This window comes from Cornus florida, unplaced genomic scaffold (genome assembly GCF_030987335.1).
Source record: "Cornus florida cultivar Cherokee Brave unplaced genomic scaffold, ASM3098733v1 CherokeeBrave_3.0.0_Hap2_Chr01, whole genome shotgun sequence".
Classification (NCBI taxonomy): Eukaryota; Viridiplantae; Streptophyta; class Magnoliopsida; order Cornales; family Cornaceae; genus Cornus; species Cornus florida.
In genome coordinates, this window is record NW_026775571.1 from 107,757,923 (window position 1) to 107,784,234 (window position 26,312).

At 34.5% G+C, this 26,312-nt stretch overlaps 2 protein-coding genes across 4 annotated transcripts; both read right to left on the reverse strand.

Annotated features, from left to right (window-relative positions):
- Positions 1-525: 525 nt before the first annotated feature.
- LOC132312757 (calcineurin B-like protein 3) lies at positions 526-16,783 on the reverse strand. 2 transcript variants are annotated; one of them, XM_059811254.1, is made up of 9 exons: positions 16,487-16,782; positions 11,523-11,677; positions 6,973-7,055; positions 6,659-6,718; positions 6,177-6,285; positions 4,898-4,950; positions 3,742-3,822; positions 2,008-2,120; positions 526-1,178 (listed from the first exon to the last, which is right to left on the reverse strand). In XM_059811254.1, exons 2-9 carry the CDS (start codon positions 11,644-11,646, stop codon positions 1,121-1,123), a joined length of 681 nt encoding a protein of 226 aa, XP_059667237.1. In that variant the 5' UTR covers positions 11,647-11,677; positions 16,487-16,782; the 3' UTR covers positions 526-1,120. The 2 variants fall into 2 exon arrangements, 1 of the variants encoding a protein (XP_059667237.1); XR_009483320.1 differs by having other exon boundaries at positions 1,160-1,178; positions 2,008-2,160; positions 16,487-16,783.
- Positions 16,784-19,078: 2,295 nt separating this feature from the next.
- LOC132312765 (BTB/POZ domain-containing protein At5g47800) lies at positions 19,079-25,482 on the reverse strand. 2 transcript variants are annotated; one of them, XM_059811271.1, is made up of 7 exons: positions 25,283-25,482; positions 24,854-25,010; positions 21,668-21,822; positions 21,506-21,575; positions 20,899-21,303; positions 20,025-20,765; positions 19,079-19,718 (listed from the first exon to the last, which is right to left on the reverse strand). In XM_059811271.1, exons 3-7 carry the CDS (start codon positions 21,724-21,726, stop codon positions 19,206-19,208), a joined length of 1,788 nt encoding a protein of 595 aa, XP_059667254.1. In that variant the 5' UTR covers positions 21,727-21,822; positions 24,854-25,010; positions 25,283-25,482; the 3' UTR covers positions 19,079-19,205. The 2 variants fall into 2 exon arrangements, with proteins under 2 accessions (XP_059667254.1, XP_059667259.1); XM_059811276.1 differs by lacking the exon at positions 25,283-25,482 and having other exon boundaries at positions 20,899-21,297; positions 24,854-25,232.
- Between the last annotated feature and the right edge of the window lie 830 nt (positions 25,483-26,312).

Below are 26,312 nucleotides of genomic sequence, written 5' to 3' on the forward strand. Positions count from 1 at the left end.
AAAAAAAAAAATCTAAATTTAATAAAATAGCATAAAACAATCACTACTTTTAAAAGAATAAATAAATAAAAACAAGGCATTCCATATAACTAAAATGCAAGAATAATAAGAGAGATTAAACGAATGGCTAAAAAAAGATAGAACTAACAGTTAGAGTGTGAAGAAAAAATAAAAAGATTCACCTATTAGTGATAAAACAAGAGGAAACAGATTTATGTGTTATGCTCATATATAATGTAGAAGATTTGCATAGAATACGAGATACAAAAAGAGGAACAAGCATGATGCTTGAAATTGTTTCCAAAAGCAATACGTTGAAAAGGTTGTCACTTGTCAACCATGTTATTTATTTATTTATTTATTTTTATTTTTCATTATAGCTTGCGGAGGACGTGAGATCACTCAATTTCATTCAGAACGTGTATTTATGCAATCCTATCTATATTCATTTCTTTTTAGCATTATTAGATTGTGCATCCCCAAAAAGGAAATCAGTAATAATTCCAAAATTAGTTACTCTGTCAATGACAATTTTAAAAGTATCATGATGAATCATAAACATGGAGCTTTTCACATGATAGATTGGGTATCAAGTGAAAGTTGTTCTTTCAAAAAAGTAAACCTATAATTGTAATAACCTACTCATCAGATCACCCCAAATAACAAATAATCAATATGATGGATTCATATATACAATTGCCCTTTGGGCCTAGGACAAACAAAGTTCACATTTGCTTGGTTAACCTCATCTTCACCTGTGACTGGTTGTTGCAGCAAGTACAGGTAAGCCCTGATCAGCCCTTCTCACTCACTTTAATTGCAAAATAGAAGCAATTATTCAACCCTGCAGAAGATGCATTTTCCTCTCTCTCTCTCTCTCAACAATCTAACAGAAGCAAACAACACAAGATAAGAGTTTCTCAAACTAAAAGCCTCACATGTTCAAAAAGTTCTAGTCATCACCAATCGAAACATGAAAATCAACATCTCTTTCCCGCGTCTAATTGGACCTGAGGGCTTTCTTTGTAAACCTTTACACGCACAACCGCAAGCTTTGCCTACAGAAGGAACAAACCAATACTGCTCGAGAAGTATTATATACTTCTTCATGGGTTCAAAATCAGGTATCATCAACTTGAGAATGAAACACAAAACTTGGGAATGTGGTGGTGATGTCTCTGCCCATGGAAAATCAAACAGATTTAGTAGCTGATGGGGCATATGATTTGAAGAATCATCATGATCAACAGAAAACAAATAAATTTATAGCATAACTAAACTTCTGAATATACTAATTTATAGCTTTATAATGGCTGGCTATTAAAATCTATAACATCTCCATAACAACAAAATCTAATCTACTTCGAAAACAGCACTTCAATTGCTCTTGGAAACAAAGTAAAACTAATCAAAGAATGACATCTAAAGAGCTCCATCTTTTCCTGGTGTATGCAGTCTATGTATTTAAACCAATACAATGACACAACTAATCAGAAATGTGTCCGTGAGTGAAAGCACTAAGTTGCTAGAAATCAAGCCAAACTCCATCCACTCATTATACTATCTATGCCATTCAACAGCAGAGGCATTATATTTGTAGAAAGATGGTGGACAACTACCAAAAGAGTAAACTGAGTGCTTTACTCATCAATCCAACGTTGGATGGTGGCTGATTGGTAACAGATCTAAAATTACTTGTTCTATAGGGCTATCTGCCCATGGCGACCAAATGAAAACAATAAATCTGCCTCTTAAACATACACTAGATCCAGGTACAATCTAATCTCTAGTACATGCAATTTGGGCAATCATTGTAGGTGCAGCTAAAACTTGAACTAATCAAATGAATGTTTGTAAATGGGTCATATAATAGTAAAAGTTCATACACTCTTTGATTTCAAATGCTGACTAACATTTGGCAGAAATTCACAGAATAAAATTTGCGATCAACAAAATTCATATTTAAATTTTACCAGACACAGAAAGTGATACTACATAAGAACTTACTTGAGGTATTGAAGGGTCATATTCTTCAAAAGAGAAGGATGACGCAAAACAAGGCTCCGCCACTCTTCTTTGTCAATCTTCCCATCATGTTTGGTGTCAGCTTCCTCAAACGTCTAAAATAAAACAAATATATTGACATATCTACTACGATTACTGCATGAAAAATGTGTTCAAATGCCCAAAAATCAATATCTCACGCAGACATCAGAAGGTGTTGTGCTTGTGCATCAGCAAAGTTATCAATTTGATGAATATTATATATGGGCACAACTAATCACATATTTGCATTAAATTGCCAAGCTTAACAATGATATGTAACATGAAATTAGTTATGCATATACAGTGTTAAAATAAATCTAAATATATACAAATACATGTAAATATACTAAATATATAGCAAATTTGGAAAGTGTAATGTTGTCATTTCACAAGACCTTACCCTTTCCCTCTCCCTTTCTGCAGGGATAGGTTGTATGTATGGATGAGGGGTGGCTGATCCCTCTCCCCATCCTTTCCTCTGTCCCCCATATGAAACGATGGAAGCATCCTCCCTCTTTCTCCTTTCCCTCCCCACTTCCCTCATCTTTTACACCCTACCAACATCGAATTAACCAGCAATTCTTAATTGTTGTTAATAAATCATTCATACAATCATTGAATTGGGACCAAAACTCTTCTTAAATGTTCTTCGGCACCGGCAAGAGAATTCTGCAACTTTTTTTTTTTCCTCTTAAATTTTGCCTGCCTTCTTGCAAACTTACTCCACAGCTGAATAACTTCCCTAGGAGAATCATCGGTGCCACGTTTGATGTGAAAAGTGATGTTTATGGTGAGCAGCAAATAGAAAACAACCTTTTTCCAATTGTGATGTTTAATACCCTTTTTTTCTTTTTTTCTTTTTTTTTTTTTTTGGGGTATGCAAGACACCCACAGTCCACACAACCATTTTTGTCCCATCAAAGATCCTTTTTATTTTTATTTTTTATAAGTTTGTCCCATAGAAGACTTGAACCCTCAACCTTCCATTTGGAAGGAGGAGATACCATCTGGGCTAAGCCCTTGGTAATACAATTTCTTTTTAAGATCTTATCAGCAGGAATCCACAAGAGTCAGTCAGCTAACAGACTACCATCTTCCCCAAAACAATCTCACAGGGCCATTCACAAAGCACCACATGATTTGACCTGGAAAATCTATGGGACAAATTGTCTTAAGGTCTTGGACAAAACTCTTCTTGCCTTTTCATTTCAGCATAAATTCTCACTATTACTACTGAAACAATATCAAACTAAAACCTTCCAAGTTTCCAAACAATAAGCACTTGGAATTATTAATGCAAAAATAATGAACTAGGAAATACTCATATACAGAAAATAAAATCGAATGATGCAAGGTAGATAAGATGAGATACTTGGCAATGAGTGAAGGAATAAGTTATTATCATTTTAAGCAGGTTGAACTACAATGTGCATTTCCACGTGTTTTGCAAGATTTGTTTGATCAGTTATAAAAGTTATAGTAACAGGTGGAAGAATAATATATTATCACCCTTAAACTAACTTAAAAAAAAAGGGGGGGGGGGGGGGGGGGGGGAACAAACGTAACATGAAACCTAAATTAGACATAAAAGGAAAAAAGAAAGAAAGAAGGCAAAGCGACTGCAACCAAGATGAGTAGCATCAATATCACAAGGACCTTGACATATTAAAATAACAAATCAAATTAAGGGAGTACCTTGTCGATGATACTTTCTATTACATCGTCCGAAAGATTCATACCAGATTCAGCAAGTGTAGCCACTACCATTTGCTTTACCTGTACATGATACAGTGATTAATCATACAACTCCAAAACAGGCTTGAAGAATAGAATGTCAAGAGATATAAAATACATGAGAAAAAAAAAAAAAAAAAAAAAAAAAAAAAAGAAAAAAAAAGAGAGAATTTCTTAGCTTCGACAAAAAAAAAAAAAGGGAATTTCTTAGCTCATGTAGACTGATCGTTGAATTATGAAAAGACACACAAATTTGATCATTAATCATACAGCTCCAAAACAGGCTTGAAGAATACAACATCAAGAGATATAAAATACATGGTAAATAAAAGATAATTTATTAACTCATCTAGACTGATCATTGAATTTAAAAATAATAATAAAAAAAAGATATAAAAATTTTACTAACTGGATAGTACAAATAGAAAAACTTAAGGCAAAAAGAGCTCTCAATATATGAAAATTAGGCAACTTAACCACCAAAATAAATTATGGGGAAAATGATTTTAAAAAAAAAAATGATATATAAATTTTACTAACTGGATAAGTACAAATAGAAAAACTTAAGGCAAAAAGAGCTCTCAATATATGAAAATTAGGCAACTTAATCACCAAAATAAATTATTGGGAAAATATAGCCCAACCAAAATTTAGACCCTAAATACTTAATAAAACTTTAAAGAAAAAGAAAAATCTAGAAGAAGCACATTATCCAGTGTATGTCCCACCTACACGAGATGGTAGGAAAGGGGAGATTAGAGACAAACCTAACCTTTTGCATTATTTTGTACAAATGTTCTACTCTGGAACTCGAACTGCTAGTTTGAGCTTTTAGTATTGCACCAAGCAATAATCCATAAAACCAAAAATACCTATATCTTCCAAATCATATTATTCGATATCCTACTTAGTCGGTAATAACTAAATATACAATCAAAGTTCCCATTTGTCAAATGCTGCAACATTCAACAAAAGCTACTGCCTGTCCTGTGGCCAGGACAAATACTAATAATTTGCATCTGGATTCCACTCTGGATTCCAAACCTTATTCAAAAATATCAATTAATTTGTTTTATCAACGAATGAAATTAAAAGGAAAAATAAAAAAGAAAAATACCTCTTGTCTCTCTATGAATCCTTGTTGCTTAAGATCATACAGTTGGAATGAAACTGCAAGAGAGAAAAGTCCATCAATCCCAGAATAAATCAATATCAGCATCACTATGCAATCACCATGAAAGCAGAGAGGAACCGATACTAAAAAAAAGAGATCTTAAACTCAAAATAATATCTACTAAAGATATGGTAGGAAGTAGCCTGTCTTGAATTAGGATCCAAATCCAGCTTGGACCCAACCCAGTAGTTTGGATTCGGTAGTAAGACTTTAATTTGATAACCCAAATATGAGATGAATCCATTAAACAATTAAAATGAAGGATCAGCTGAAAATTAGGTTTCAATTGACCCATAGTCCAATCCAACGTGAAAATACAATACTTCTATACCTAGTATATATATACATACATATTCTATGTATTTAAGAAAACATTCTTAGGGATTCCATTTCAAATCTTGTGTGGGATTGTAGATGATTCTTTCCCTATCTCAAATCTTCAATGCTCTGGCTCTTCGACCAACCGAATCTTGAGATAGAATTCTTGTCAATGGTCTGCTTGTGCCTTGTATTATCATCCCAAAACCTTAAGTTAAGACTTTCTCATCTTCCCACTCTTTCTATATCTCTCTAAATACATGTGTTTGTGTGTTTTTCTGATCTCAAAGAATTTTAAATTCATGCCTTTAAAAACTCTTTTATTTAAAATTTTATTGACAAGTATTTATAAGAACCAATTTGTTCACAACTAAACTAAAGGTACCATGATTACCTTCAGTTCTGTTCTAAGTGTGTGTGTGTGTTTATCTTTTCCTCTTTGCATGTATCAGTCTGAAAAGATTCAGTTAGATCTAGACTTTGGTCATGCATTTGCAGAGATTTTAGTGAAAAGATCTCGGATTGGAGATATGATAGCTATTTGAAAAGATTCAGTTAAACCTAGGCTTTGGCATTAGATTTTGTGGAAACGTTATAATTAAGATCTCAGATTAAGTTGGACTTTACAATTGGAGATACCATAGCTTAATCGGCTATTTTTCTAGCATATATGATCAGGATTGACCCTAAGCTGGTCCGAATCTGATCAGTTAGCAAGCTAGCAGGTAGAAGCCCAAACTCGCTAATCTCGTGTCAATATTTTCCATGCACAATGTCATAAATAATAGCGCAAAGTTCCATGTTAAAGAATTAGCAAATTCAAAATCTCCTTCCCTCTGTAGGAAAAGGAAAAAAGAGAAACGAGAGAGAGAGAGAGAGAAACAAGAACAAGGCAGAAGCTTACAATCAATCTTATCATCAACTGGTGCATTGGGGTGAAAGACGGAAAGGGCCCGTGCAAACTCATCAAAATCCAATATCCCATTGTGTTTTGTATCAAACAAGTCAAACACCTAAAAAAATTGAAGATGCTCATTAACAGAATGAAAGCTTTCTTGAAACTTTTACCAAAGAACTAAGTTAAAAAAGACAACTAATGCGTGAATGTAACTGTCAATCAAGCAAAATACAACCATCCAATTAACAATTATAAGCTGCAGCACAAGTTTGCAAAGCACATTAAAGCTCTCAGATTTGGGGTTTCAATTAAGTCACAGTTTAAAGTCTTCATAAGGAGGTAAACAAGATTCAAACATACAGCAGAAACTCCATTAGTAACGTGTAAACAAACTATAGGTTCGGCAAGTGGCTTCATCAGTATATGGGTACTGAAGCTAGACATTAATAAGCTAATCAACTGTAATGTGTGACAGATAGAAAAAGTACCCGGTCTGCAAACAAGCTCTCCTTTTTGTTTGTCTTGAATAATGCTAGTTGAAATTCTTCCTGAAATATTATAGTTAGCAGACAATAAATTAAAAGAAAAAAGAAATAAAAGTAAGGAAGGTCAATTTCCGAAAGCATAAAAGTAAGGTAGGTCAGAAGTGAATTGCAACAAGCATTACGAGAAAGGAACTTCAAAAGGAAATCCTTGCATCCGTATAAAGAGGGAAAAAGGAAAGAGCTATTACCACCCCAAAGAGAGAACATTATCATAGTCTAAAGCATGAATAAATGGCCTAAACTATGACATCACTGACCTTATTGATAAGCCCATCATCAATCACAGCACTGCTGATTTTCTTGAAAAGTTCATACAACGCTTCTATTTCACTCACACTAACTGCATTTGACGATAAAGCAACACAAAAACTTAATTAAGGAAACCATAAATATGTGATTAATAAGCAAACGCTGGATATCAGAAAATCCGCCTGAGCAGGGACCAAACAACTAATCAAGGTCATCAGTCATATGTTTTCCCTACCCTATAATGACTCCCAAATATTGAATTGATTGGTACCAGTTTACAACGATGGTATAAATCAATTATGGTTGAAACAAATTTCATGTCCGATCTAATATGTAAATGTTACATAGCTTATTAAAAATACAATTATCTGAGTGGTCAATTTTATACGCTAGCAGTAAATTGCTATCTTCTCTCAAAAGCTGCCCGTCTATTAATGTCTCAAATCCAAGCCCCTGATCTTTTCGTCATAACATATGGAAGACATATTTTACCTTCTTTCACTATTTCAACTTTTCCATCACAAAATGCTTGATTGAAGAAGATAATTTTGGGAATTATGAAACAAGGTTGTTATGTAAAAGATACCCCCAGTAGCCTATACATAATAACCCCTTCCATGATGGAACCAGGATTTAACTAAGATAATAGTAAATGAAAATAAAATTTGCATGCAGCCAAAAAAAAACAGAGCATTTCCAATCCCATCCTTTTTTTTTTTTTGGATAAGTCCAATCCCATCCCTATTCCTTCTCCACATCTAATATATTTAATGAGAACAAGGATCAAATTTCCACTTTCTTGCCTAAATTTGCTCGAATTGCAATTGTCATTCTTGTTAGGAAAATGGAATCTAGCATATAAACTTTTCAATTTTTTTCCTAATTTCTATGCTACAAATTTTTATTTTTACTATAATAATAGTGCTAACAGACTAACAGCACACCATAATTCCTCTCCGAAAAAACCCTCAAATTATTCCCCTTGCTTCCTATTCTCTCAAATGACTATTAAAATCGTTCAAAATATCAAATTCTGACATGTTATATGCAAGGTATGGGCAAAAAATTGGCTTTAGAATAAATCAAATGAAAAAGGCATTCTTTTATTATTTATTAATAAGTAAAATTCATTAAAGAGAGCTCAAGAGAGGAGTGCATCTGAAAACAACTGCACAAAAGCCCAAAAAAAACAACTATACACTCAGGCTATCCACAAAAACAACAAATTCCCCCATAGATTTACACAATTGAACTAATAATATAGAAGTTAAGCGCCCATATAGGAGCATCCACTCCATCGAAGCATCTCATATTTCTCTCCCGCCATATGCCCATGATAAAAAATAAAAATAAATAAAAAGGCACCGTTGTTAACAAAAAAAAAATTTTTGATAAAGTAAATCAAATATATAAAAACCGCTCAAAAGGGGAGCGGATCCCAAACATACAAAAAGGCCAAACAAAAAACAACTCAAGCCTTCAAAGAGGCTAAAAAAAGAACAATCTCCTCAATAGATCTATAATCTCTCCCCGAAACCGAACAAAAAAGAGTAGAAATAATGGAGAACTTAAGCATAGCAATAGGCTTCTCCTTTCCGTCAAAATATCTTCTATTCCTCTCAAGCCAAATGCACCACCAAATACAGAGAGGCGTAGCCCTCCAAGCATCCCGAATGAGAGCCCCAGCCGAGAAACCTCTCCAAGCCTCAATCAATCCTCTAGAGGAACAAGGCATAACCCAAGGAACCCCAAACAAACCAAGCATCAAATCAGCCATGTTGCAATGTAACAAAAGGTGATTAACTATCTCCTCATCGCAAAGGCGCAAGTAACAACGATTGACCACTACCTGATTCCTCCTCCTCAAATTATCCTGGGTTAAAATCCTCCCCAAGACAGAAGTCCAACCAAAGAAGGCCACCTTAAGGGGAGCCTTAGAGCGCCAAATAGATCTCCAAGGGAAAGGACCACCATCCCCAACCGTAAGGCACCTAAAAAAAGGACCTCACCTCAAACCGACCTTGAGAATTAGGATTCCAAAGCCAACAATCAGACTCCCCATGAGAAATCACCTAACAATACAGTAACTCCAAAAAACAACTGACCTCCTCAATCTCCCAATCCTGAAAGTACCTCCTAAACTGAACATCCCAAGATAGTCTTCCGTTATCAAGATGATAACAGTCAACCACCAAGGCCTGCCTAACAGAAGCAATCCTGAAGAGCCGTGGGAAAGAAAGAGCCAAGGGAATCTCCCCACACCAAGTATCCTCCCAAAATCGGATCCTCCTACCATCCCTGATCTGAAAACGAATATGTTTGCAAAAATCATCCCACCCCTTCCGAATGACAGTCCAAACTCCCACTCCCCTAGGACCACGCACCTCAAGAGAGCTCCACCCACCACTGCTCTCCCCAAATTTGCTCGCAATAACTCTCCCCCAGAGCCACTGCCTCTCAACCCCAAACCTCCAAATCCATTTCCCAAGGAGAGCCTTATTGAAGGCCAACAACCTTCTAATACCTAAGCCACCACTCCGAATTGGGCAACACACTTGCTCCCATAGAACCAGATGACACTTGACCCCCTACCAAGAAAATTGCACTTGCAATCTCTCAATTCTCTCAACCACAGAGGAAGGAATCTGAAAGAGCGAGATGAAAAATGCATTCGTTTTGGAAACAAATTTCTATGATTTACTGAGAAGAAAAGTGAGATAACTCTCCTCCAGAGCCACTGCCTCTCAACCCCAAACCTCCAAAGCCATTTCCCAAGGAGAGCCTTATTGAAGGCCAACAACCTTCTAATACCTAAGCCGCCACTCCGAATTGGGCAACACACTTGCTCCCATAGAACCAGATGATACTTGAACTCCTCATCGCCCCCCCCCCCCCAAAAGAAAATTGCACTGCAATCTCTCAATTCTCTCAATCACAGAGGAAGGAATCTGAAAGAGCGAGATGAAAAATGCATTCGTTTTGGAAACAAATTTCTATGATTTACTGAGAAGAAAAGTGAGATCTTATTGCAAGTTTTAATGTAAGGTGACGCCTAAGGCAATCAAAGCCTCAAAGCTTGAGCTTGCAGAATTATTTATGAAGCCAATTTGGAATATAAATGACTGAAATTGACTAACGCACTCAAGTTGGAGAGACATTTACCAACTTGAGAATGGATAAAATCAATGCTTTGCAGTACTTGGCTCACTTGCGTTCTCAGTTGACATCACCAAAATTAGGGAGGGTCAAAAAATTCAGAAACCTCCATGACAGTGTTATTAAAGGCTCAAGGCTCACCAAGGCACTAGAGGTCCTTTAAAGCCTAGGCGCGAGGCATGCCTGAGTGAAATGAGGCACAATTGAAATTTTAAACTACCATAAAAGCATTCATATCTCATAAGTCGTATCAATATTCTAAAAATTAATATACTTATCAAACAATACATATATATTCTAAAAATTAATATCAAATATAAAAAAGTAAATCCATCAACTATATAAGCATTCAAGAACCATAAAACAGAGCACAAATTTGTTTTCTTGAAAGGCAAAATATAATTTGTTTTTTTTGAATGGAAAAATAGACCACAAAAAGAAATAAATCTATTAACAACAACAACAAAAAAATAAAAAAAATAAAAAAAAAAAATATATACACCCGTTAACAAGAAAAGGAAAAAATAGAGCCCCCAAAAAAAAAGACGTAGAGACAAAAGAAGTAGATGAAGAGAAAGAAGTAGATGAGAAGAAAGAGAAAGTGTAAAGAAAAAGGAGAAAAAACAGAGCCCCAAAAAAAGAAAAAGACAGAGAGAGAAGAGAACTAGACAAAGACAGAGAAGTAAGCAAAGATGAAAGGGGAGAGAAGTAGAGGAGAAGAGAGAGAAGAAGAAGAAAGAACTGACATGGCTTCATCATTTGTCTCTGCAACTAGGGCTTCGTCGTTGGTCTCACAGTCTCAATCTTTCTATGTTCGGTTGACACTTTGACTCTTGGGCTTTCTTATTTGTTTACTCTTTTGAACAAAAGTTCCTTCTCTCATAAGCTTAGGCTTTCTTATTAGTTTATTAAGTTGCCGAAATTACCCTTTTTGGCTTAAGAAATAGACTAATCATTTTTTTTTAAAGAAAAAACAGTGAGGTACTGACAAATAGAACGAGGTGCAACCGAGGCGCGCGCCTAGTAAACATCAGTGAGCCTGGGATGACAACAGGCGCTAGACTTGCGCCTCGAGCCTAGGCGTACCTTTAACAACACTGATCCATGAGCATTATGAAATCTACCTCTATAAAACTTAATCCTTCTAGGCATACAATATTTTATTTTAATTCAAATTTTCCAACATGCAACTTCATTATTGAGTGAATGAGCCAAAAAGTATTTAAAAATATATAAAATTAAAAGGAAAGTGTAAAGGAAAATAGACAAATTAAAAATTAAAACAAAAGGCAGAATTTTCAAATAACACTGTAAAAAGAGAATAATAGCAGCAAATGAATGTCAGGCATTGTACTACCTTAATCAATACTTCCATAATATTTAACAAGGATAGGTGACATACATACTGTCTCCCTTGCAAGAGCTTCTGGATTTTCCAGCCCCGTAGGTTGCTTATATAAATCGGTATCACAGCAATTCAGGATAACAGAAAGCAAATGCTTTATTCCGTCTATGCACTGCAACATGATCTGTTCCAGATATCAGAACACTCCATACCTACACACCAAAAGAAATCAAATACTCAACATCCCACTTGAGAGAAACCCCTAAAACTAGTGAATGACTGAAAAGAAGGTTCGCTTTCTGCTTTTGCTAAGCAAACCCTACATGCAAGTGGAAAAAGAAACTGCAGAGTGCAGTTAAAAAAAACAAAGAATCATATATGGATTGCAATGAAGCAGTTCAAAGTTCATGCTTGCCCAACCCACAAGAAGCAACACAGTTAAAGGTAAAAAGGAATAAAAAGAATGTGCCAAAACAATAAAAGTAGGTCCATGTAAGTCAATCCAGAGAATGCAGACACATTATCATTGTGTTAAATCTGATATTGCAAGATCCATATGAAGTATAAGACAGAGCTAACCCAACATAATCTCTAAAGATGTGGACAAAATCAACATAATGCACCCATATTATGTTAAAATCAGGTTAAAAAATAAATAAATAAGGTTAATTATGTTAAAAGTGGCAACAGTTGCTAATAGACCAAATATTGACATTGCTCAACCAAGGATGAGCCACATGTGCCATTAAGCTAAAGCTACATGCTTAAGCAATTAAGAACTAAAGGCTCGTTCGTGTCGCTAGGTTTGAAGCACATGACTTTTAAATTGAAACTATCATGTCTTCACGATGCATGCCTCATGAACTATCTGAAACTATGGATTTATGAACCCTCCGGTCCCCTCTAATTTTACTTTAAAAGAAAGAAGATTTGGCTGAAACTAGTAACCAAATATTAAATGCTTTCCTATATGGCTGTGAGAGAAAAGGAAACAAAAAAAAGTTAAACCTTAACTTTGATTGATCCCGTCACCAATCTCAATAGTACTTTACATCTGAAGTTGAATGTCAGATTTTTCTCGCATATACGTGATGCATCTTTTCTTATACCTCTATTAAATTTTTTATGCAATTATTTTATTCAATCACGAAACAGCAAGAATGCAGTTTTTTGCGTTCATCTTCCTTCACTAACTGAAGAGCATATACACAATGAGATATCCTAATAACTTTTTCCTGGACTTAGCTCCTATACAACCGATAGAACAGCCAATGTATCAACAATCAACATGTATATCACTGTATAGGAAAATGTCTTCGCACCAAAATAAAGAAAGAAATAGAAAAGCAAAAAGAGTAGAGAACACAGCACATGGTTTTATACCAGGGCATGACACACAATGATTGGGAAAGGTTGGTGAATAATTATGGTGGTAAAAAGACGTAGACAACGGTTGGCAACAGGTAGGCTATTAGTAACAATTTTGAGCCAACAAAAAAATAAAGAAAAAATAAAACCGTGGATATATCAAACCCCCATATTGCACATGCATGGGTGAAAAATATGTGACCCGTAGAAAAACCAACATTCATTTTGACATGCAAATTCGGCATGACTCAAAATCCACCATGCACATCTAGTTGCCAAGACAACATAAAAGTATAAAAGAAGCACCAGAATCTTGCGACTACACTACACCCCCCCACACCAAGTTATCTTTCTTTCCATCTTCTTCACTAGAAAACACGAGATAAATTTGATATAGTATTTTCTTGTACCATCAATATATTTCAATATAACGCATGCATACAAAAATGAGTTGGAATATATTGTTGTTGTTATTATTATTGTTATTATTAATCATTAAATACTAACTATTATACTTTTAAAAGTTTAGACCGATTATTTATGAGTTGAATTTATAACAAAACACAAAATATTCAGAAAATAGAAACATACGTAAACAGTTATATATTAAACGAAAAATTTAGTAAATATCAATTTTAACAAAAGTTATAATTATTACTTCTAATTTGATACCGATATAAATAAAAGATTGAAGTTTTTTGCTTACAGATTTGATTACCATATATTTTCTTTTCAAGAAGAAATCATTTTTTTTACTATTTCCATTTCTTTAAAAGAGGATTAAAAATCCCCTCCGCTATTAACCAACTTTCCCACCAGGTCACCAACACCAGTTGGTCCCCAATCAAACCAAAAATGGTATCAATCTAAAGATACAGGTAATATATGCATATGAGTATCTGTATGTTTATATATATTTATATATAAACTGTTTGAGTGAGAGAGAGACGGGAGTTGATTCATTTAATTGAACTTGACTCACTTCCCCAGCTCACCTTTTGTTATAGTTGTAGACATCTTCATTCATCAATTTTCTTTGATTTCCTCTCTCTCTCTCTCTCTCTCTCTCTCTCTCTCTCTCTCTCTCTTTCTCACTCATACACATACAAATACTGAAACTAATTGTTGAGGCATTAATTTAATTCACGCTACAAACACTAAGATTTCACACTCCATTCCATCTCAAGATAAAAAAATTTAAAAAAAAACATTGATTACAAAATTTTGGGGTTTTTATAAATTTTTTGGGGATTTTTATAAAAAAAAAAATTGTGGTTTTGGGTTATTTTGGGGTTTTTATAAAAATTTTGCGATTTTTGGAGTTTATATAAAAAATTGAACACTGAAATACCTAAATTTCCCTTAAGGGTATCTTGGGATTTTATAAAAAATAAAAATAAAAAAATAAATTGGTCAAAATTGACGACCAGGGGGAATTTTGCTACAAATTTTCAAATTATGAGGATTTATATGCACACACTAAATAGCAGGGATTTTTTTGCACATTTTTTAAATGGCAGGGGGATTTTTTGCACTTTACCCTAAAAAAATAACCAAATCAATCTACAAAAACACAAATACTAGAAGCATCGAATTCCATGATTGATGGCAAGAGAGGAAGTGCTTCATTTTGTCATTGATGATGTGCGTAAATTGTTGAAGAGGATGTGTTCAACAAGGATGTTACAGAGGGGTCCCAAATATGTAAGATCTGAGGTTGCATCTTAGAGAGAGAAAGTGTTTATACATATATAGAGAGAGAGAGAGAAAGAGAGAGGGAAAGAGTGGTAGAATGGATTAGAAATTGGTTGCTTGAAGAATATTCAATGGCTCGATCGGAAAACTTATGACAGAGTTGGGTTGGATCGTAACAATCGGTGGTCGGATACTCGGATTGGTGGTTAAAAATACAATAGATTTGGGTGGTTGTAGACCAAGCAGTTGCGCACACACATGCACACACACACACACACACACATATATATATATGTACACTTAACACCCATGTAGAGGGTTAAATGTCCAATTTGGTCATTCCCCATTTGGATCTTTTTTAAATAATGTAAGAAATGTTGACGTAAGGGTATTTAGGACTTTGCAAGAGTTTAATGTGTCAGGAGGTCCTTATTTGCACTCTTTTTAAACTTGAGAGAGTTTAGTGAACATCAAAGGGTATATACTAAGTCACATAAAGCGGGAGCGAAAGCGACTGCGAGAGAGGGAGCACAAAAGCAACATAATCTAAAATTTAGTTAGAGTGCTTGTATATACTATTGTGAGTGTAAAACGGTTTCAAAATTTTTTCCCGAACAGTAAATGTTTTCAATATTTGTACATATGTTAAAGTCCATTATATATTTTGTAGAATAATAAAAATGTAATTTCATAAGCACCGGAAAATGTGTTTCACCTTATTTCTTCAATGTTAGGAGATACATAATATTAGTAATAATTAAAATACAAAAAATTGTAATTTTTTAACAAAAAAATATATATATTTATATTAAAGAGATATTGTTTAAATTTTCATACATGAAATGATTACTTTACAGAATTATAAAATAATAAACTATTTGGTACATTTTGATAATTGTCATCCATAATAAAGGTTACATGTAGTTGTCCACAATATAACAAATGAAAATTCGTTGTGGATTTGAGGATAGGCAAATTGAATTCGACAAAATCGAATTCGCGAATTACGGAAGAATTCACTCTCAAAACGCCAATTTGCACGTGGAGCGTGAGAGCAACACCCTTTAGAAGAATTGTGTGTGACTTAGGGTGAATATGGACTGTAGGGATATACTAGAGGGGTGTTAAGTGCACTCAAGACTTGGAATATTCATTCAACTGAAGGTTTAAGGCTGCAAAATCAATTAATATTTGCAGCTATGTAGAGTCAAAAGCACCTAAACTGAAATCACCATGCTTTGACTCACAATGAATAGCTTATAAACAAAAACTGTCAGTTTCTTCCAAAAACTAGTGAATAACAGTTTTTCAAATTATCATGTAGTCTTATTTACTCTCTTGATAGTGTTAAAAGTCCATTAATCCTGTTAGATGCTTCAAAATTCCACTTTCTTCCTTCCACTCAAATTCTTTATTACCAAATTTCCCACAATTATAAATTAAAATAAAAATGAAAACAGCAACCTTCAAAAATGGCAACACAACCCAACCGAATCCATAATGGGTTTAATGTAACAAACAATCCGGAAAGTGAGAATTGGAAATCAAAGGCAAACATGAAACATGATGAAATTAACCATCAACATCATTGCATGCAACATCGCCAACGGAATCTTATATATATAATTATAAATGAGAGAAATTGACATTAGCAAATATAGCGCACCAATTGATGATGCACTGCATATAATCCGATCCAAAACCTAAACATGAGATCCAAGAACTACAATGTGACATTGGATATACAGTTTTTGAAGCAAAAATGCAAGAAAAAAAAATGTACATGAACTCCAATTCATGCCCACTCGATATGAATAAAGAATTGGCAGAACAACAGCGCACAAATTAGGTCTTAAACATTAAACAACAACAAATATCAATGATAAAATAAAACGGAAAAAGTACTGTAGATATAGATATAGATACAAAGTGACTGTACGAAATAAAAAGAAGCATACCTTTTAGGAAAAAAGAGGCGGGTTTGAGGAGGAGGAGGAGAGAGAGGAGTAAACATTTTGCTGCAACATTGTGTTTCACTGTATGTGTTCGTGTGTGAAGGTACGGTGGTGGTGTGTGTTCTTAATCAACCTATTGATTGCGATGATTGATTATATTAATTTAATTCAAGAATTATATAATGGAGGAAATAAAAATAAAAATAAAAAGACTGCTGCTACAGAGAGAAGAAACCTAGAGAGAGGAAGTGAGAAGAGAGAGCGTGTGTGTGGGGGTGGGGCGACAAAGAAAGGCGACGATTCTCTATGCTGCTTCTATAAGAAGGCGAAACTAGTCCGCTGACAAATGTGTGGACACCTGGCTTGGAATCAGACGGTGACGGTGACGGTGGATTATTCGTACATCGGTGAACTTTCGAATTTCGGCATTGAGATTTGCAAATTGTAATAAATTATAAAAGAAAATAAATGCTGATTTTTCCTTTTTTTCTTATAAAAAAATATTCATGGGGGAGTTCAGGACTTTTTTTGCACTAAAATCCTTCATATTCTAATGATAATAAGGATGATATTGTCATTTTCAAATTACCACCTAGTTCACGTGCCTATATAATTAGAAAAATTAATAGTAACGTCTGGTGTTTCTTTATAAAAAAGGTAATAATTTAGGGAGTTTATTGTAAAAATTAAAATTTATAGGAGTTTCTTGGGAGAGAAAGTAAAAATAGGGATTTTGTTTTTTTTGCATTTGATCTAACTTTTATCTTTTAAAAGTCATTAATAAAGGACCTCACAATACTTTTTTTAATACTTTGTTAGAGATGAGGTAAGGAGAGAAAATCTAAAGCCTAAGTTATTAGGATATATTTTTTAATACTTTGTTATACAGTCCATATATAACCAATCACTATTCCATTCGGATTCGGTATGGGACAAGCTCCCCTTGTTACATTCTTCCCCTAACTCGCAATATCCTAACTATGATACTAATTGTAATGGGTAAACGCTTGTCCATTTATCCAAAAGTTTAAGTCATATATACCCTATTACTCTCCTATCTAGATCAGATGTGAGACAAGTTTCCCCATGTTACAATAAGTCATCTTTATTATTTAAAAATTTTCATCCCTCTAAATATGAGATTAAATTACAATATTGTCATTTACAAATTACAAGATATAAAAATAATTTAAAACTCTCCTTAATTCTCTATTAATGAAGTCAGCTTATTGTTTTCTTTTCATCTAAGCGAACAAAAAAGAGAATACACAATATATTCTCTATAATGTCTCATCCATCTATTCTTCTTTCAGTTCCATTCAAATTTTATATTTTCTGCAATCATTAATCTAATGTAATTATATGGTGTAAAAACGTGAGATGGACCTATAATAATTTTTAGAATGGATTTCTCCAAATTTGTTTATGATGTCTAAACATTAATATTTTCGAAATTGGTTTTCCTCACTCATTGTGCTAAAAATTTCAGGTTCAAAACCTGAGTCATGATAATTCAACTGTGCAAATAAAATCATTTAGTAGTACCATTCTTTAAATGGAACAGAATAATGACCCTATTTCTGATTTGACATTCACGAGTTACGTGTTTGGGGTGTGAAATCACTATACACAAGGACCACACCTCTAGAAAATTTCAAAAAATTAATGGTTGTTATTGAATCAATAGCTTCCGTTTACACGAGTGTTTGTATTGAACCAGGAAAAGATATAAAATTTTGTTCACTCTATTGACAGCTACTAATTCAGACTCTTATCACCATTTATAGTCCCTATTTTTTTTTAGATAAAGCACCATTTTATAGTCTCTCTGTTTTTTTTTAGATAAAGCACCATTTATAGTCTTTCTTTGGGAGTATTTTACAAGACTAGTACACTTTATTTCTTTTTGAGCGTGTCAAGGAAGATGGATTGTTTCTTGAAACTACATGCATCGGCTAGCTCTTTCCAACTATTTTATTATTGTCATTTTTCTTAATTTTTAGTACATATTGTCATATTGAGTTAATTTTATTATTGAAATTCTATGGCTCGATTTTACGACTTATATTCATATTGTTCACATTGATATATTATTCCTTTTTATTGAAATGTTTGTAAAATTGATATTGATGTATTAATTAGTGTGATTCATTTGTTATCCGAAGACAATGAATTCTTTGTTAATGATGTCTTTTGAATTCGTGTTATATTTTGAACAGTTATGTATTATATTGTAATAAATAAAATATGTACAAGTTTTGTGCGCACACACGTACACACATATATATATATTATGAGAGGAAGAATACTAAGGACAGTAGCTTAAACGACTAATTTTGTCGAATTTCGGGCTTTAGCACTCCTCATATGAAAGAATATATCACTACCCCGACAACTTTTAAGCGTTCGGTTTGTTAAACTGAGCTAGACTACTATCTCCTAGGGTGGGGTTGGGGGCTGAAGAAATCACATGCTTGACCCTTTTTTTTTGAATGAAGCCCAGGGAAGCAGAGACACTGAAATCCAGTGCAAAACCCATCTCCCCCTTTTACTATTTCCCTTCATTTGCTAGACTACCATTTATCATATGCAGCATTGGTTCAAGAACTTAAAAGGTGATCATATGATTTAAAGAGTATGTACATGTCTGGAAAATTTAACAAGTACTCTTGATCTTTACAATTGGCTTAAGATCAGAGACAAACAGGAGGGTCTTAATGTGCTACCTTGCTGTGCCTTTATTATGGCTTATTTTACTTCTCCTATGTATTACATTCTTCGGGTCCAACTTGCAACCAGAAATTCCTTCTTCTCTAATCTCTGGCCCTATTTCACTGACTTCTTTTCTCATCACATTTTGTTCAGCTGCCATTTGCATCTTTCCATCCGGCTTCACCATTTTCCGAGAGCCTCTATCGACGCTGCCAGGAGTTGTGGATCTTCTCATGATTCCCTCGGATTTACTGGATTGTTCATCTTGATCCAACCTCAACTTGCTCAGGTCTTCAGCAGCAGTTGGCGTTCGCTGTCTACTAGATAACAGCTCTTGATGTGGTAGTTTATGACTTGTTGCCCTGCCTCCTCTCTCTTGTTCATAGAAGAGGACCTGCACCACTGTTCTCAGTGGTAGCCGCTCGTTCCTCACAACATGGGCACAGACTTCTTGGGACAATTTCTGGCAGTCTAGGATTCGGCACAGGCGCTTTTTGTCTGCTTTGGGCAGCTCAGGATGCTCCTGGTCACCAACACAGCAATAAGAAGTCCAAAATTGAATGAAGAACAGGAATTTGTTAAACAAGTGACCATAAAATCGGATGGTGCTAGCTTTTAGATGCATAAATGATTCAAAACAGGGTGCCCTGAATGCATAAATGAAGGTGAAAATGCAACTTTAACATTTTTGGCTCATGGGAATCAATGTGTCCATGGCATTGGCATTAGACCTTGAAAATGTTGAAGTATGTGATGATAATAATAACAATAATAATATGTAATATTTTTTTAGTTTGTAATGTTTGTTATAAGGTTATTAGTAGCATACCTTGAGATAAATGTTAATGGCCTTGTAAAGGTCATCGTGGTCAGGACGGGCAAAATCTGGCAAAGCTTCAGCAAGAGACACTACTTTTAGTACTGGCATGTTGGCATCTTTTGCAACTACTTGGAGATAAGAATCAATGAGCTTTGCAACCTTTCTAATCGGTCTCAGAGATTGGCTATGGCTATGTTCTCCAGTGGGTTGTCTTCGCCATTGCACGATGAAGCTTTCTAATACTGCCCTAACCAAGTCAATATCATAGAAATGCCCATCTGAAGAGGAGCTTGAAGGAAGCAGCAAGTCGTTTACGGTTGCCTCCTCAAACTGCAGACTGGATCGCCTTACAAGTTCTGACTTCGCCACCGGAGAAACCCCTAGAAAATTTGCTATGCTGAGAAGCCTCACCAGGAATCCAAATGAAACCGATCCTCGGTCTGCAGGAATCATGCTCACAATGGTCTCAAGAACTCGCCGGTTTTTCTCCACAAGTCCTTCAGTTTGTGAAGCTGAATTCTCTGGAGTCTGGCTCTTTGTGGTGTCAGGTAGCCAACGACAGGCGTAGACATGCAAAGCTTCGCCAATGAGCTGTGGTGGCAGCATGTTTGTCGACCTAACAGCAGTGACTATGCACCGGAACAGATCTATGTCAAGATCAGATATGTCCTCTGTCCACCAATCCTTTGGGACAACTTGGTGGTGCTTTTGAGCATACCCTGGTCTAGTGTAAGTGTAGGACCATGAGACCTGCAGGAGTATTCATTTATATCAAATGTACTTTAAAATATCAAAAGAAATATACATCCTACAAAAGTTTATGTTATATGAAAGTGCTTGCTTGTCTGAAGTATAGAAGCAAAGTAGATGCAAGTTTTCTAACCTTTGCTGTGGGGGTGAGTATTTTCTCAACAATAGAATCGATGCACCTTCTGATAATGCCAAGATTTTCTGACCATTCAAACAACTTTTTGGTGCTCTGGAGCGCGACAAGTGAGTCCTTCCAACCTTCAAGAATGCATGAATTGAAGAAGGCCTCAAGTTTGAGAACAAAATTTCCCTTCTCAACAGCTTCAGTCATTCGAAGGAACTTGGCGGCACAAATTGCAGATACAAAGTTATGGGCACTTAGATTGATTGTAATCCCATAGCAAAACTTAGCACACAGCTCAAAAGCATCTTCACCTCCCGGAATGTCATGAAGCTCCAGAGTAACTCTGCTGGAATCTTCGGAATCCGAGCAGAGTCTTTGTAACAGGCCGCACTTTGGAAGAAGTGGAAACTGCAGCTAGGAGTGCAACAATTAACAAGGACCTTGATCACTCCTAAGAAGATAAGATGCACATGCACATACTAGTCTCAACAATCCACATTTGTGAACATGTCCTGTTGAGTATTTGATTTCCAACAAGATGGTCTTTTATTTCATAAAATGGTTTAATCCATCCATGTTCAGAATGGTTAGAGTATTATTTCCCACCAAATCATACCTTGTGAAGAAGATAATTAATGTTGTTAATTCGTATGGTGAGATCGCTAGGTATTTCTGAAATCACCGTCCTGCATTGTTAAAAATAAAAAATACCATTACACAAACACACTTTTTTGGCAGTTGTGTATATATATATATTTCCCATAAAAATTCATAGTACCTGGTAGCCTCTTCTGTATAGAAGGTGTCTGGCCTTGTCCCGAGTTTCATAAACTTCATCTTTGTGATTATTGATGTCCTTTAACAAAAATGTCAATCCCACTTCATAGGACTCAGACATGCCCTTCCCAAATACTTTCAAAAGTACTCCAGTATCTACATTGGCATCATTTCACCATTACGATAAAAATAAAAAATAAAAAATAAATAAAAAGGAGATGAATGTCTAAAGTAAATTGCATTCACAATAAAACAGAGCCCTGCAGATACTATCGTCAATCAAACCATATCACTGGAAAAATGTAAGTTCATTCATTAATTTTCTCTCTTTCTCTTTTAAACACTGTTGATGATAAAAGATTTGACTAATGTAGGGATGTAGGTTGAGTGAGCAACCACTTTTGTGTAGAATTATTAACGTCAAATGTTAGGTCTAATATGTTGTCCTTTCCTATTAGGCGGGCTAGAATACAATAGAACCCGAATCCTCCCCAGTGGGACTAGCGGGGATGTTCACAGGGAGGGTGGAGATCACCCCACATGCATGATCTCCACCGCTTAGCACATGACTTGCACGTGACAGGTTTCTCTCTGGCATATGATTAAAGTTATCCCCCTTCTGGGGTAGAAAACAAAAACTGATAGTGTCATATTAATTTTGATGGAAAAAATATTGGACAAGAAATTAGATATATTAACATCCAGACTAGATCACAGTCAAATTTGACTGAAACTAATGTCATCCCTGGCCTTGTGAAGAGACTACCATGAAATACTGCTAGTTTTTTGGTTAAATAAATGGTGCAACGTCTATTTTCCTTGGGGAAGGAAGAGAAAATTAGAAGAGCCTAAAGAAATCTAGGAAGAGATGCACAACTACAAACTACGTTAATGGAAAAGAAAAAAAAAAAAAAGAGTATGCCCTTCAGTATATTAATACAAATAAAAGATTCAAATGAAAATGATAATGAGTTCCAGTAGTTGAATAGACGTGTTTGAATGAATGTAATTAATGATAATTTGGCTCATAAAAATAGCCACAGAACAAGGGGAAAAAATGAAAGATGAAAAGGAAATGGAAGAAGAAGAAGTATAGACCTAACATGCAGATCATGAAAGAGAATTCTAGTTACATAGCCTCTATGCAATTCACTATTGAATTAAAATTGGGATCACTTACCATACACGAATCACCATTCATCCAGAAAGGATTCCAATCATTTCATTCCATCATCTTCCTTTTCCTTATAGAATCTTACCCACCATATTTACATATCAAAGAAGAAATTTTCTCCCACACCATAGAGAGAAAGAGAGAAATTTTCTAAATTTCTAATTTTCTGCCTGTAATACACTTTGTGCAACACGGTGAGAATTGGTGAAGTGTCTTTCAACAGTTGTATAAGCATATATATATATGGCGTTCTGTTTTGACACGGCTACCAGCCATGCAAATTTGTGTCTATATATCTTTGGATTTGTGTCTATATGTCTTTGGATGTTTACACGAGATTTACTCATAGTTAGTAGAGTTAAACACTTATTCAGATAATCACATGCGTTAGCCTGCGTTTTTAGTGACTATAACGTCAGCCAACCACCAACAACTCGTTTTATTTTATTTTTGACACAATTTTTATTACGGCAACCGATTTACTGAGTAGAATTAAAGATAATCACGTGTGTTAGGCATGGTTTTCAGTAACGCCAGTCAACCGCTTGTTTAAATTTTTTTTTTTCGTGAATTCTTACCTACTTTAAGCTACCGTCTGATACTATGATTTGGGGAGAATTTTTTTTTTTTTTTTCTCATTTGATAACAATCTTTTATACAACACACGCTTATATATACCAAAGCTCTCCAAATAGAAAAAGAAATTAAATCTTCTATAATATGTTAGAGTATTCTAGAAAGATATAAATTTCTAAAATAAATCTACTAAAAACTATTTGAGTATTCTACCGATATACAAATGTACAATAATTGCTAGTAAAAAAAATTCTTATTGTAAGACACCCGAGAAGATTGTAGAAAATGAAATTAAATCTCCTACAAAAATACAAAACTTCTAAACAAGCCCTTAAGCTTTTCAAGAAATGAATTACTGTATTTACACATATTTATTATCATCTATAAACAAAATAAAAAATAAAAACACTTGGACAATAATTGAAGAGGTATTTCATCTAGATAACTGGGTCAAATATATTATGGATGTGATATTCATTTGATGAAGGGCAACCTACGCCAAAACCATTCATTAGAAAAAGAAAACCAATTTTTGACTATCACAACTACAGTCACTATTATAAGATAAAGATTTTGGTGAACAAATTGAAAATGATGTATACACAACATTTCACCATACATTTGACAAATAAGTGATGAAAGAATAAACTTTTTTTGGTGATTAATAATGGGTTATAAGTAAGGGGCCATTAATAACCTCAGAGATTGTTTGACATTTAAAAGCTTCATACACCCCACCCTCCTGCACAAAGGAAGAAAAAAAAAAAAAAAAGAAAGAAAAATTGAGCCCCCCACCTAGTGGTGTGTGCTTGGACAAACAAATGGTGGTAAAAAATAGGCACATGAGTATGAAGTACTTTTCATCTGACAAAAGGAAAGTCCCAAAGGGTTATTCTTCAAAATAGAGAAATAACAGAAACCTCACTTCTTTTTTAAAGTGGGATTACTACTAGATCCCAACACCATGAATATGAACAACCAGAAAATACCATGTGTTTGCTTATGTCATTTCTTGCTCCATTGCCCTTATACTTCAATTCATTTGATGTCATTTGTTGTGGTAGTTTAGCCATACATATATATATATATATGAATACATTGTTTTTAGATGATAAAGAGCTCCTCAATAAAACCCTAGTGAAGTTTTATTATTTAATTAATTTCATTTTGTCCATATTCAATTGGAATTTCTTTGAGAAAGCATGCAGTATATACATATTTATATATATATATATATATATATGCATGATTGAAGTTTTCTTTTACATCATTTATCTTCTAGCTACCAAAGTATGTCAGGATATGTATAACAGAAAGTTAAAAAGCATCTTCAACTTTTGGTTGGTTATATATATATATATATAGACTTCTCTAGAGGGATCAATTGAAGTATATACTGCAGAAAAGATATATAGATGAATATAGGAAGAAGCATACCACAAAAAGCTGATTGATGTCATTGATCCCAATCAAACAGCATCATTTACCATTGAAAAGGCTCAAATTACCCTTTTCAACTCCAATTATAAGCTACACAACTTTGAGAAAGCCATTGTATCACCACCTCCTCTTACTAAACCAAAGCCAATTGTGTCTGCACTCAAATCAAGGGCAACATATTTGCATATGTATCTATGAAGATGAAATCCCATATATACATGTATATGAAACAACAAACAGAAAATTCAACTTTCTCCATGCATGTATGGATACACTCCTTGAGAGAGAGAGTGTGTGTGTGTGTGTGAGAGAGAGAGAGAGAGGGCTTATGGATTTCCGTTAATACTACTAGAATTTAGACATTTGAGCAAAATAAAAAATAAAAAATAAAAAATAAAATAAAAAATGAATATCATAAAGTCTTACCAAGATTATTGGAGAGAGAGAGGGAGAAAGAGATAGAGATAGAGAGCACGTTTGGATGGGTTTAGTCAACATGGAAATGTATCAAAAGCATAATATAGTGAATTTTTGAAAGGAATATAAAAGGGGTTGGAGTCTCTTTATCTAGGCCATAAAATTATGGTCCTCTAAGATTAATTTTTTTATTTTTTTATTTTTCTCATACGTAACATGAGGCTTATTAGCAAGACTTTAAAACAAAAAAACAAAAAAGGAAAAAAGGAAGTAGGGTCCACATAAGAAGTATCCACTATGCAATCCTCATCATGGTTTCTCCTCCCACTAACCATTGGTATATTCTCCATCTTTAATGGCCAGAGTTGGGGTTAGTATCGATTTTTCATTTTGCTGTCGTGTCTTTTCCTACACCGTCCGATGCATACCCTATATGGGCTTGATGGGACTGGTCAGGTTTGACACTGATGTTGGTTGTTCTGGAGACCAGACACAGACAACTATCTCTCTATGTGTCACAGCTTGTTGGGTGCGCGCGAGTGCAGGTTTGTGTGAGTTGGTGTGTATCCTACGTGTATGTATGAAATTGTTGATAGTGTGTCCATTAGGGTCTATGGTCCCACTTAAAATTTATTTTAATGAAATGAAAGGGTTTGGGACCCCCATAATCTCTCTTTCGATCATTGTGAAGCTTAAAGCAATATCAACAATTTTAAAAATATTCTCACAACAGTATCACCCATTTCATCTAACTAACCCAATAATGTATGTCATGATCACATGGCCATCATGATATTTATATACATAGCATGATCATCATCACAGTTTTCATGATTTTTTATTTTCTAATTTGATTTTAGTCATCATTTTTACGTAGTATATTATATAATCTTTCTTTTTCTATAGTACTCCAATTGAATCTTCAATCTAGGTTGAATTGCTCCTACTTTTAACCTTGAAACTAAAAAAGAACTCTAGAGTCGTTTGTTCAACTCTTTTCCATAATGTTTTGAACTTTTGTATCCATTCACTTTAAACC